This window comes from Chiloscyllium plagiosum, unplaced genomic scaffold (genome assembly GCF_037043375.1).
Source record: "Chiloscyllium plagiosum isolate Xiang-an unplaced genomic scaffold, Cpla_swu_hap1 HiC_scaffold_15, whole genome shotgun sequence".
NCBI classification, from domain to species: domain Eukaryota; kingdom Metazoa; phylum Chordata; class Chondrichthyes; order Orectolobiformes; family Hemiscylliidae; genus Chiloscyllium; species Chiloscyllium plagiosum.
In genome coordinates this window covers 194,771-208,377 of record NW_028270153.1, presented here as the reverse complement: position 1 = coordinate 208,377, position 13,607 = coordinate 194,771, and the positions used below count along the sequence as shown (strand labels likewise).

General features: G+C 42.7%; 1 protein-coding gene across 2 annotated transcripts in view; it reads left to right on the top strand.

Moving 5' to 3' along the window:
* Nucleotides 1–13,607, top strand: part of fer1l4 (fer-1 like family member 4) — a 368,573-nt gene that overhangs the window by 289,452 nt on the left and 65,514 nt on the right. For both annotated transcript variants that reach the window (XM_087994630.1, XM_087994631.1), the window contains exons 39-41: nucleotides 4,027–4,187; nucleotides 8,449–8,534; nucleotides 9,867–9,965. In XM_087994630.1, coding sequence (XP_087850756.1) covers nucleotides 4,027–4,187; nucleotides 8,449–8,534; nucleotides 9,867–9,965 — 346 coding nt within the window. The remainder of the gene's footprint in view (nucleotides 1–4,026; nucleotides 4,188–8,448; nucleotides 8,535–9,866; nucleotides 9,966–13,607) is intronic.

Here is a 13,607-nt window from a genome sequence, read left to right as displayed (position 1 = left end):
CCGCAAGTATTCCCTGTCTGTGCTACCTTCTTCACAGCCTCCCTACATTCTTGGACATCCTGACAAACAGCTAGCCTACTTGCTGGACTACAAGTCCATATCCCATCCCCCTGCCAAATTAGTTTAAACCCCCCCGAAGAGTGCTAGCAAACCTACCCCCCAGGATATTGGTGCCCTTCTGGTTCAGGTGCAACCCGTCCTGTTTGTACAGGTCCCACCTTCCCCAGAATGCAGTCCAATTGTCCAAATACCTGAAGCCCTCCCTCCTACACCAGCCTTGCAGCCACGTGTTCAACTGCACTCTCTCCCTATTCCTTGCCTCACTGTCACGTGGCACTGGCAACAACCCAGAGATGACGACTCTGTCTGTCGTAGCTTTTAGCTTCCAGCCTAACTCCCTGAGCTCTTGAATGACCTTCCCACCCCTCTTCCTACCTATGTCGTTGGTGCCAATGTGCACCACGACTTCTGGCTGCACACCTTCCCCCTTAAGGATTCTGAAGACACGGTCCGAGACGTCTCGGACCCTGGCACCCGGGAGGCAACAAACCATCCGAGAGTCTCGCCCATGTCCACAGAACCGCCTGTCCGTCCCTCTAACTAGAGAGTCTCCTAAAACTAGCGCTCTCCTCCTCTCCCCCTTTCCCTTCTGAGTCTCAGAGCCAGACCTCGCGCCACAGACCCGGTCACTGCAGCTTACCCCTGCTACCCCAACAGTATCCAAAGCGGTATACCTATTGTTTAGGGGAACGACCACGGGGATCCCTGCACTGCCTGCTTCCTGCCCTTCCCACATCTAACTGTTACCCAGCTACCTCTGTTCTCTGGCGTAGCTATGTCCCTGTAGCTTCTATCTATCACCCTCTCAGCCTCTCGAATAATCGTCAGTTCATCTAACTCCAGTTCCAGTTCCCTAAGTAGTTCTGTGAGGAGCAGGATCTGACTGCATTTCCTGAAGATGAAGTCGGCAGGAGTATCGGTGGTCACCCCTACCTCGAACATCCTGCAGGAGGAACATTCCACTGCCTGCGCTGCCATTACTCTACACCTCGTCTCCGAAAACAAGAACACTGTGTAGCTTACCTGTGGACTTTAAAATTAGGTTAGAGGAGGAGGATGGGAGGGAGGCCCTACTATGTAGGGCCTGCGGTCCAGAACACACCCACTCAAATATCAATCACTTACCTTCCCGACCAGCTCTGCGCTCCAACCTCACTTCCGCCCAGCTCACGCCGCTCTCTGCTGTGGGAAGACCGTTGGCGTCGAGGTAAGTTCTTTATATATCAGTCACTTACCTTCCTGACCAGCTCTGTGCTCCAACCTCACTTCTGCCCAGCTCGCGCCGCTCTCTGCTGTGAGAAGACCGTTGGCGTCGAGGTAAGTTCTTTATATATCAGTCACTTACCTTCCCGACCAGCTCTGCGCTCCAACCTCACTTCCGCCCAGCTCGCGCCGCTCTCTGCTGTGAGAAGGAACGGCCCAGGATTAGGCCCTTTGGCCCTCCAAGGCTGAGCTGATCCAAATGGCTAAACCTGTCGCCCAATTCCTAAGCATCTGTATCCCTCTGCTCCCCACCTACTCATGCATCTGTCCAGACACATCTTAAATGAATCTACTGTGCCTGCCTCTACTACCTCTGCTGGCAACACGTTTCAGGCACCTACCACTCTTTGTGTAAAGTACTTGCTATGTACATCCCCTTTAAACTTTTCACTTCTCACCTTGAACACATGACCTGTCGTTATTGAACCCCTCACCTTGGGAGAAAGCTTATCTCTATCTACCCTGTCTATACCCTTCATGATTTTGTAGACCTCAATCAGGTACCCCCCCTCAATCTCCTTTTTTCTAATGAGAACAATCCTAACCAACTCAACCTCTCATCATAGCTAGCACCTTCCATACCAGGCAACATCCTTGTAAACCTTCTCTGCACCCTCTCCAAAGCATCTACATCCTTTTGGTAATGTGGTGACCAGAACTGTACACAGTATTCTAAATGCGGCCAAACCAAAGTCTTGTACAATTTTAACATGACCTGCCAGCTCTAATACTCAATACCCCGTCCAATGAAGGCAAGCATACCATATGTCTTCTTGACCACTCTATCCACCTGTGCAGCCGCCTTCAGGGTACAATGGACCTGAACCTCCAGATCTCTCTGCCCATCAACTTTTCCCAAGGCTATTCCATTTACAGCATAGTTCGCTCTAGAATTAGATTTCCCAAAATGCATCACTTCACATTTGCCTGGATTGAACTCCATCTGCCACTTCTCCGCCCAACTCTCCAGTCTATCTATAATCTTCTGTATTTTTTGACAGTCCCTTATGCTTTCTGCTACTCCACCAATCTTCATGTCATCTGCAAACTTACTGATCAGACCAAAAATGCCCTCTTCCAGATCATTTATGTGTATCACAAACAACAGTGGCCCTAGCACTGATTCCTGTGGAACACCACTGGTGACCTTTCTCCATATCGAGAAGCTCCCTTCAACTACTACTCTCTGTCTCCTGTTGCTCAACCAGTTCTTTATCCACCTAGCTAGGACACCCTGCACACCATGTGACTTCACTTTCTCCATTAGTCTACCATGGGGAACCTTATCAAACGCCTTACTAAAACCCATGTATATGACATCAACAGCCCTTCCTTCATCTATCAACTTGGTCACTTCCTCGAAGAACTCTATTAAGTTGGTAATGCATGATCTCCCCCACAAAAAACCATGTTGCCTATCACTGATAAGCCCATTCATTTCTAAATATAAATAGATCCTATCCCTCAGTACCTTCTCCAGCAACTTTCCCACCACTGACGTCAGGCTCATTGGTCTGTAGTTACCCTGTATATCCCTACTACCCTTCTTGTACCGAGGGACAACATGAGCAACCCTCCAGTTCTCCGGCACCACACTTGTATTTAAGGATGCCACAAAGATATCTGTCAGGGCCCCAGCTATTTCCTCTCTCATTTCCCTCAGTAACCTGGGATAGATTCCATCCGGTCCTGGGGATTTGTCCACCTTAATATCCTTTAGCCTACCCGCTGCATCTTCCCTCCTTATGTCAGCGTGATCCAGAGTAAACAAACTTCTATATCTAATCTCAGCATTCATCACTTCCTGTTCCTCAGTGAACATTGATGCAAAGTAATCATTGAGAATTTCACCCATTTTCTCAGGTTCAGCATGCAACTTTCCTTCCTTATCCTTTAGTGACCAACCCTTTCTCTGGTTACCCTCTTGCTTCTTATATAAGAATAAAAGGTCTTGGGATTCTCCCTAATTCTGCTGGCCAAAGCTATTTCATGACCCCTTTTAGCCCGTTTGTTTCCTCGTTTAAGACTTGTCCTACTCTCCCAATACTCCTCCAAGGCCCATTCTGTTCTTAGCTGCCTGAAATTTATGTACACTTCCCTTTTCTTCTTGGCCAGTCGCATGATTTCTCCTGTCATCCACGGTTCACGAAACTTGCCTTTCCTATCCCTTGTTTTCAAAGGGACAGCTTATCCTGCACTATCTTCAACCTATCTTTGAAAGCCTCCCACATTTCAAATGTGGACTTCCCTTGAAATAGTTGTGTTCAATGCACATTTCCCAGTTCCTGCCTAATTTTGATATAATTGGCCTTGGCCCAGTTTAGTACTTGTCCCTAAGGACCACTTTCATCTTTGTCTACGAGTATTCTAAAACTTACAGAATTGTGGTCACTATTCCCAAGAAATCTCTCACTGCAACTTCTACCACCTGGCCTGGCTCATTCCCCAACACCAGGTCCAATATGTCTCCTTCCCTTGTCGGACTATTGACATACTGCTGTAGAAAACTTTCCTGAACGCTCCTACAAATTCTGCCCCATCCAAACCTCAGATCTGCAGTCCTCACTTTCTCCTAGCTGGAGAAAATGGTCCAGTGTCAGCCAAGTGCAAGGCTCTGGGGACTGCAGAACCCTTGGTTTAGAGAGTGTTCAGCATTATTCAATAATAATGAAATATTGAGTAACAATTTTTCATTAATTCTAGGGAATAACAAGAAAGGATCAAGTCCTATGATGACTGATGAGCAGAAGGCTCTGTATGTCTTAAGGCACTGGGAGGAAATGCCAGAATATGGTGTCAAACTGGTACCTGAACACATAGAAATCCGGACTCTTCAGAAATCTGAAAACCCAGGGATGTCAAAGGTAAACTGGCTTAAGACAATTCTAACTTTATTTCTTTTGAGATCCTAACAAGCAGTAAGGTGATGGGCTGTACTTGAACTTATTCCCAAAAGGAATAACTAGGTCTGCACCTGTTCTAATCACAGGTTGTTTTTGGAGTCAATTATTAAATAATGTTAGTCTGACAAGAAACTGATGCTATTTCAAACTGGCCATTTGAAAAATGGCAAAATCACTGTTATGTACCTCCTGCTGGATCAAAAGATGCTGGAGTGAGTGTGTCAATGGTAATGCCACTAGGTAATACAAACTGCTGATCAAAGAACTTTGGACTCTGGAAATCTAAACCAAAAACAGAAATAGCTGTTCTAGTAGTATTCTACTAGTAATCCAGACCCCCAATTAATGAGCAGGGGACAAAACCAGAAATAGCTGGAGAAACTCGACAGGTCTGGTAATATTTTGGTGAGAAAGATGGTTCTGAAGAATGGTCACTGAACCTGAAACTTTGGCTATCCTTTCTCTCCACAGACCTACTGAGTTTCTCCAGATATTTCTGTTTTGTTTTAGATTTCCAGAGTCTGAAGTTCTTTGATTTTTGTTTAATGATCTGGGGGCATGGTTTGAATCCTGCCATGGTAAATGCTAAAATTTGAATTCAACAGAAAAAAAACTTGAATAAAAATCTAGCCTAATGACAACCAAGAAACCAACTGTTGATTGTTCATAAAAACCCCATCTGGTTCACTAATGTATTTTAGGGACAGAAATCTGCTCTCCTTCCCCTGTCTGGTCTACATATGATTCCTGACCCAGAGCACTATGCTTGACATGTTGATTGGATGAACCAGCTCGGTCAGGGTAGCCTTGAGGAGGAGTTCATGAGTGTATCTGCAACAGTTTTCTTGAACAATATGTAATGGAACTGATGAGGGAGCAAGCTATCCCACATCTGGACCTGTGTAATGAGACAGGAATAATTAATTATCTAATAGTTAGGGATCCTCTTGGAATAAGTGATTACAATATGGTTGAATTTAGAATACAGAGGGTGAAGATAAAATCCAATACCAGGGTCCTGTGCTTAAACAAAGGAGACTACAATAGGATGAGAGAGGACTTGGCTAAAGTAGACTGGAAACAAAGATTTTATGGTGGGATAGTTGACGAGCAGTGGAGAACTTTCAAAGCAATTTTTCAAAGTGCTCGTCAAAAGTATATTCCAGTGAAAAGGAAGGACTGTAATAAAAGGGGTATTCTGCCATGGATGTCTAAGGAAACAGGGGAGGCCATCAAATTGAAAGAGAAGGCATACAAAGTGGCCAAGATCAGCAGGAAACTAGAAGTTTGGGAAAACTTTGTAACTCTTTTTGTGGCTTTCTGTTGACCTTTAAAGAAAAGTAGGATAGAATATGATAAAAAAGTAGCACAAAATATAAAGACCGATAGCAAAAGTTTCTATAAATGTATAAAACAAAAAAGACTGGCTAAAGTAAACATTGGTCCTTTAGAGGATGAGAAGGGGCATTTAGCTATGGGCTATGATGAAATGGCAGAGGCATTGAATAGGTATTTTATGTTGGTCTTCACAGTGGAAGACACCAATAACATGCCAGAAATTGACAAAGAGACAGAGGTAGGTGAGGAAGAAGTGATCACAATATGGTTGAATTTAGAATACAGAAACAATCATTATTACAGAAGTGGTAGTTTTGGACAAGCTAATGGAGCTAAGGATAGACAAATCTCTTGGCTCTGATGGAATGCACCCCAGGGTACTAAAAGAGATAGCAGGAGCAGCAGCAGGTTCTGTTGTGGTAGTGTTTCAAAACTCTCTGGACTCTGGGGCAGTTGAAGCAGATTGGAAAACAACAAATATGATGCCACTCTTTAAAAAGGGCGGTAGACAAAAGATGGTTATTATAGATTGGTTAGCTTAACTTCTGTAGTGGGGAAGATGCTTAAATTTATTACGAAGCAGGAAATAGCAAGGCATCTAGATAGAAATTGTTACATTGGGCAGACTAGCATGGGTTCATGAAGGGCAGGTCATGCTTAACTAATCTTTTGGAATTCTATGAAGACATATGAGCAAGGTGGGCAATGGGCACCCAGTAGATATGGTGTATCTGGATTTCCAAAAGGCCTTCGATAAAGTGCCGCACAAGAGGTTGCTGCATAAGATAAAGATGCATGGTGTTACGGGTGAAGTATTACCATGGATAGAGGCTTGGTTGACAAACAGGAAGCAAAGAGTAGGGATAAATGAGTGTTATTCTGGTTGGCAATCAGTACTTAGTGGTGTGCTTCAGGGTTCAGTGTTGGGACTGCAGTTATTCACAATTTATAAAGATGATTTGGAGTTGGGGACCACGTGTAGTGTGTCAAAGTTTGCAGATGACACTAAGATGAGTGGCAGAACATAGTGTGCAGAGGATTGTCAAACTTTGCAGAGGGACATAGATACTTTAAGTGAGTGGGTAAAGGTCTGGCAGATGGAATACAATGTTAATAAATGTGAAGTCATCCATTTTGATAGGCGTAACAGTAAAAAGGGCTATTACTTGAATGGTAAAACGTTGCAGCATGCTGCTATGCAGAGGGACCTGGGTGTCCTTATGCATGAATCACAGAAGATTGGTCGGCAGGTACAACAAAGTAATTAGGAAGGCAAATAGAATTTTGTCCTTCATTGCTAAAGGGATTGAGTTTTAAAGCAGGGAGGTTATGTTTCAGTTGTGTAGGATGTTGATGAGGACACACCTGGAGTACTGCATGCAGTTTTGGTCTCCTTATTTGAGAAAGGATGTACTGACAGTAGAGGGGCTGCAGAGAAGGTTCACTAGATTGATTCTGGACTTGAGGAGGTTGCTATATGAGGAGAAATTGACTAGACTGGAATTATATTCATTGGAATTTAGAAGAATGAGGTGAGATTTTATAGAAACATAAAATTATGAAGGAAATAGAAACAAGGAGAAGAAGGCATAGCTTCAAAATTAAAGGGAGCAGATTTAAGAATGAATTGAGAAGGAACGTCTTCACCCAGAGGGTTGCAAATCTTTGGAATTCCCTGCCCAGTAAAGTAGCTGATGCTCCTTCAATAAAGGTTTTTGAAGCTAAGATCGATTTATTTTTAGAACAGTGAAGGAATTAAGGATTATAGCGAGAGGGCAGGTAAGTGAAACCGAGCCCACGAAAAGATCACCTGTGGTCTTATTGAACGGTGGAGCAGGCTCGAAGGGCCAAATGGCCTACTCCTTTCCTAGTTCTTATGTTCTTATGTTATGACACTTAACTGCATTTTTTTATTCATTCACAAGGTGAGGGCGTCGCTGGCTAGGCCAGCATTTACTGCTCATCCCTAATTGCCTGTGCTGGACCAGACAGTGACACCCACATCTTGTGAATGAAGAAAACTATTACTTATTACTTTCATTGAAATTCAGTTTAGTCGTCTATTTGACTGTTTCAAAGCTTAGACTGAGAGGTAGGTCTGCATTGGCTCCAAGAGCAGAAACTTCTTGGGGTCTGAGTCAAGTGGGCGATGTCAAGATTTGTGACAGAATTAGAAGAGAAATTCAGAGAAGTTCATCATGAGGTCAGGTGCATCTCAATCCATCTTTTATGCTTTTGACAAGTGACTTTTCTAATTTCTCTTCAGCCAATAGCAAGCTGCAAATTAAGGGGGATTATCATTCACTAAATTCCTAGTTTCTCTCAAAACAAAGGCATAGTCCCAGTCTTGATTTATAATTTAATTTAATCAGTTTATGTGGTCCTGTCTACAACAGAGCCAATCGTAATGCCACTGATCTGGCTGCTGCTATTGCTTTCTCCTGAGAGACCACCCATCCCCCTCAAAAGGACCAAATATCTTTACAGCTAACTAATTAGTCCCACTTCCTTGCTCTTTCTCATGGACTCTGCAAACTTTTCCTTTTCAAGTATTTGTACATTTCCCTTTTGAAAATTACCATCAGATTAAAGATGCTTCCACCACCCTTTTCAGGCAGCACATTCCAGATCACAGTAATTCACTGCATATTGACAGGATAACATAAAGGAAATCAAGAAGGCAGTCAATGTGATACAAAATTTGCTTTAAAAAGTGGCTGATGCAAAAGTAAAAGATATATATGAAGTATCATTGAGTTGAAAAATAGATCTCTGGTGCAGTGTGAAAACATGGAATACGTTGATGATTAATTTAGAGGAATAAACAAAGCAGGTTCAAAGTAACACATTAGATTAACAATTGTCACTACTCCTGTTTCCAAAGGGCCAAGTTCACATGTGGGTCGATATGTTTCCAGTTGACCTACCTGCACCTCCTCCTGTCAATATTAAACCCCGCCAACCAATCAGGTAAGGAATTACTAAAATGGTAAACAAAGCTACGAACAATCATTTCAGCAATAATCTTATAATGTATCCATGAATATTTTCACATTTCTCTCTCTCTTCTCTGTTATGATTTAAGTATTTTGATTTTTACTCATGGGGTATTTCTCTCTCTGTATATTAAACAGATGCTTGACCATTCTGAGTCTCTGCTCATTGACTTCCTTCCCTTCCACGCCATACTACCAAGGAGGATTGTGCATTTCATCATGGACAGGGATTTATGATTTCTAAATCTATGGCATTGTATTGTTGACAATCGACTGCTGCAATAATATATTTCTAATCGCCTGAATACAATTTGTTGGCAAAAACTCAGTTCCTTCTCTAAATTCATTGGTGTTCCTTGTTCCATACCCACTGCCTCCCTCACCCACTATGACCACTCCATGCCAGCAATCTGTTTCCCTTTACTATAGCCGAGCTGCTACATATCCTTCTCTGTATTCTTTCCTATCACAAAAATCTTTCACTAGATTTCTTGTAAAACTTTTCTCTTTATGCATTTCATTGACTAAATGTCTTCTCCCAAACAATGAAATCATAACTTTGTATGTAGTTTTCACAAATATGATCCCACAAGAACCAGGTATAATTTTTAAAAATGATGCCTCCTAATTTATAGGTTGTAACTTGAACTAGATAAGCACTATCATGTTTACTGTGTAGTTCAGTGTTCAATGTGAATTGTGAAATTTGAATATGGTCCACTGAGGAAGTTGGATGTTCCCCTCTCTTCTCTTTGCTTGGGGAAAAGCACCATTCCCTGGCCCATATATATTAGTTTGTATCAGTGACTAATGAAATGCATTCATTCAAGCTGAGTATATTTTAATCCAGTTTTAAAAACACAAGAGTATTGTTAAAATAGATGTTGCATTGTGAAAAGCTACAGAGGATTATAAAATAATGAGGAGTATAGATAAGGTGAATGGCAGATGTCTTTTCTCTAGGGTGATGGAGTTCAGGTTTAGGGTGCATATTTTTAGGGTGAGAGAAGAAAGATTTAAAAAAGACATGAGGGGCAGTTTTTCCACAGAGAGTGGTTTGTTTGTGGAATGAACTTCCAGAAGAAGTGATGGATGTGGGAACAGTTACAATATGTTTAGGTAAGTACTGGAATAAGAAATGTTAGGAGGGATATGGGCCGAGCACAGGCAGTTGGGAATAGTTTAGTTTGGGATTATGGTCAGCATGGACTGGGTGGACAGAAGGGTCAGTTTCTATGTTGTATGACTGTATGATTCATTTTTGATTATTACTGATTGGCAATATTTGCTGTTATATCTTTATCAGTTATGAACTAAGAGTCATTATCTGGAATACAGACGATGTGGCACTTGATGACGTGAATCCGCTGACAGGAGACCGATCCAGTGACATCTATGTCAAAGGGTATTTCTTAAAATTATATTAAATCACTGAGCAGATCCTGGCCCAAGACTACATCAGTGTCCCTAAATACTTAATTCATAGTAACATTGGAACAGGAGCAGGCCATTCAGCCTCTTGAGCCTCTTCTGTTATTCATGAGAATCATGGCTGATCTGTGGCCTAACTCATATGCCTGCCTTTGGACCATATTCTTAAAAAAAGTCCATCTCAGATTTAAAATTAATGACTGATCTATTCATTGCTGTTTTATGGACGAGAATTCCAAACATCTACCATCCTTTTTGTCTGTTTGTGCTTCCTAATATCTCTTCTGAATGGCCTGGCTCTAATTCTCAGACTATGCTCCCTAGTTCTAGAATCTACAAGTTTTTATTTGGAAATAGTTTATCTTCCTATTAGATACACATGTGAAAATAGGCATTTAGCCAAATGATTACATCAAAAATTACACCTAGAGTAACACATTAAGTCTTTGGGGATGCTCCACCACTTAATAAAGTAATTGATTAATCTCCCAACTTAGCTAAATCTCTCTGCATTATCTACAGATCTAAATCCTGAAGACATTGAGAATTCCAGTTCTAGATTCCCAAAAGAGGAATGCAGTCTTTCTGAATCTAGCCTTGTCAATGATTTTAACTAAGAAATGTTTAAATTCTTCTAAACTCCATACAATATAGGCCTAGCCTACATAATTCTTTGATAGAATAATCCCTCATTCCAAGAAACAATCTAGTGAAAGTTTCTCTCTTCTGGGAGGATATGTCCTTTTTTAGATGTAGAGACTGAAACTATGCTGTGGTTCTGTTCGCCGAGCTGGAAGTTTTTGTTGCAAACGTTTCGTCCTCTGGCTAGGCGACATCATCAGTGCTTGGGAGCCTCCTGCGAAGCACTTCTTTGATGTTTCCTCTGGTGTTTATAGTGGTCTGTCCCTGCCGCTTCCGGTTGTCAGTTTCAGCTGTCCGCTGTAGTGGTTGGTATATTGGGTCCAGGTCGATGTGTTTGTTGATGGAGTTTGTGGATGAATGCCATGCCTCTAGGAATTCCCTGGCTGTTCTCTGTCTGGCTTGCCCTACTATCATAGGGCAAGCCAGACAGAGAACAGCCAGGGAATTCCTAGAGGCATGGCATTCATCCACAAACTCCATCAACAAACACATCGACCTGGACCCAATATACCAACCACTACAGCGGACAGCTGAAACTGACAACCGGAAGCGGCAGGGACAGACCACTATAAACACCAGAGGAAACATCAAAGAAGCACTTCGCAGGAGGCTCCCAAGCACTGATGATGTCGCCTAGCCAGGGGACGAAACGTTTGCAATAAAAACTTCCAGCTCGGCGAACAGAACCACAGCAACGAGCACCCGAGCTACAAATCTTCGCACAAACTTTGAACTGAAATATAGTTGTGGTCTTAAAATTTCATATAATAGGAACAAAAGCTAACGTAATTTGCTTTCCGAATTGTTTGCTGCAGCTGCAAGTGAACATACTTTGATTCATGTAAAGAACACTCACATCCCACTGAATACCCTGCTTCCTCATCATTTAGAGTCAGAGAGCTGTACAGCACAGAAACAGACCCTTCAGTCCAACTCGTCCATGCCGACCAGATATCCTAAAGATTTGCCAGCATTTGGCTCATATCCTTCTGAACGCTTCCTATTTATGTACCCATTCAAAAGCCTTTTAAAAGTCGTAATTGTATCAGCCTCCACCACTTCCTCTGGAAGCTCATTCCATCCATGTACCACCCTTTGCATGACAAATTTGCCCGTTGGGTCCCTTTTAAATCTTTTCCCTCTCACCTTAAACCTGTGCTTTCTAGTTTTGGACTTCTCTATCCTGGGAACAGAACCTCCACTATTCACCCGACCCATGCCCCTCATGATTTTATAAACCTCGACAAGGTCACCCCTCAGCTACTGACACCCCAGGGAAAATAACCTCAGTTTACTCAGACTAACCATATAGTCCAAACCCTCCAACCCCAGCAACATCCTTGTAAATCTTTTCGGAACCCTTTCAAGTTTCACAACATTTGGATTGGAGGGTGGCTAATGTTGTACCACTTTTTAAGAAAGGTGGGAGAGAGAAAGCAGGAAATTATAGACAAGTTAGTCTGACTTCAGTGGTGGGAAAGATGCTGGAGTCTATTATAAAGGATGAAATTACGACACATCTGGATAGTAGTAACAGGATAGGTCAGAGTCAGCATGGATTTATGAAGGGGAAATCGTGCTTGACAAAACTTCTGGAATATTTTGAGGCTGTAACTCTGAAGATGGACGAGGGAGATCCAGTAGATGTAGTGTACCTGGGCTTTCAGAAAGCTTTTGATAAAGTCCCACATAGGAGGTTAGTTAGCAAAATTAGGGTGCATGGTATTGGGGGCAAAGTACTAACTTGGATTGAAAGTTGGTTGGCTGACAGGAAACAAAGAGTAGTGATAAACGGCTCTATTTTGGAATGGCAGGCAGTGACCAGTGGGGTACCGCAGGGATCAGTGCTGGGACCGCAGCTTTTTACAATATATGTTAATGATATAGAAGATGGTATTAATAATAACATTAGTAAATTTGCTGATGATACTAAGCTGGCTGGCAGGGTGAAATGTGAGGAGGATGTTAGGAGATTACATGTGACCTGGACAGGTTAGGTGAGTGGTCAGATGCATGGCAGATGCAGTTATCCACTTTGGTGACAAGAACAGGAAGGCAGATTACTACCTAAATGGAATCAATTTAGGTAAAGGGGCAGTACAAAGAGATCTGGGTGTTCTTGTACACCAGTCAATGAAGGTAAGCATGCAGGTACAGCAGGTAGTGAAGAAGGCTAATAGCATGCTGGCCTTCATAACAAGAGGGATTGAGTATAGAAGCAAAGAGGTTCTTCTGCAGCTGTACAGGGCCCTGGTGAGACCACACCTGGAGTATTGTGTGCAGTTCTGGTCTCCAAATTTGAGGAAAGACATTCTGGCTGTTGAGGGAGTGCAGCATAGGTTCAAGAGGTCAATTCCTGGAATGGCGGGACTACCTTACGCTGAAAGACTGGAGCGACTGGGCTTGTATACCCTTGAGTTTAGAAGACTGAGAGGGGATCTGATTGAGACATATAAGATTATTAAAGGATTGGACACTCTGGAGGCAGGAAACATGTTTCCGCTGATGGGTGAGTGCCAAACCAGAGGACACAGCTTAAAAATACGGGGTAGATCATTTAGGACAGAGATGAGGAGCAACTTCTTCACCCAGAGAGTGGTGGCTGTGTGGAATGCTCTGCCCCAGAGGGCAGTGGAGGCCCAGTCTCTGGATTCATTTAAGAAAGAGTTGGATAGAGCTCTCAAGGATAGTGGAATCAAAGGTTATGGAAATAAGGCAGGAACAGGATACTGATTAAGGATGATCAGCCATGATCATATTGAATGGTAGTGCAAGCTCGTAGGGCAGAATGGCCTACTCCTGCACCTATTGTCTTTTGTCTATTGTCTATTCATAGCAAGGAGACCAGAATTGAACACAGCATTCCAAAGCTGGCCTAACCAATGTCCTGTACAGCTGCAACATGACCTCCCAGCTGCTATACTCAATGCACTGATCAATAAAGGCAAGCATACGAAATGCCTTTTTCACCATT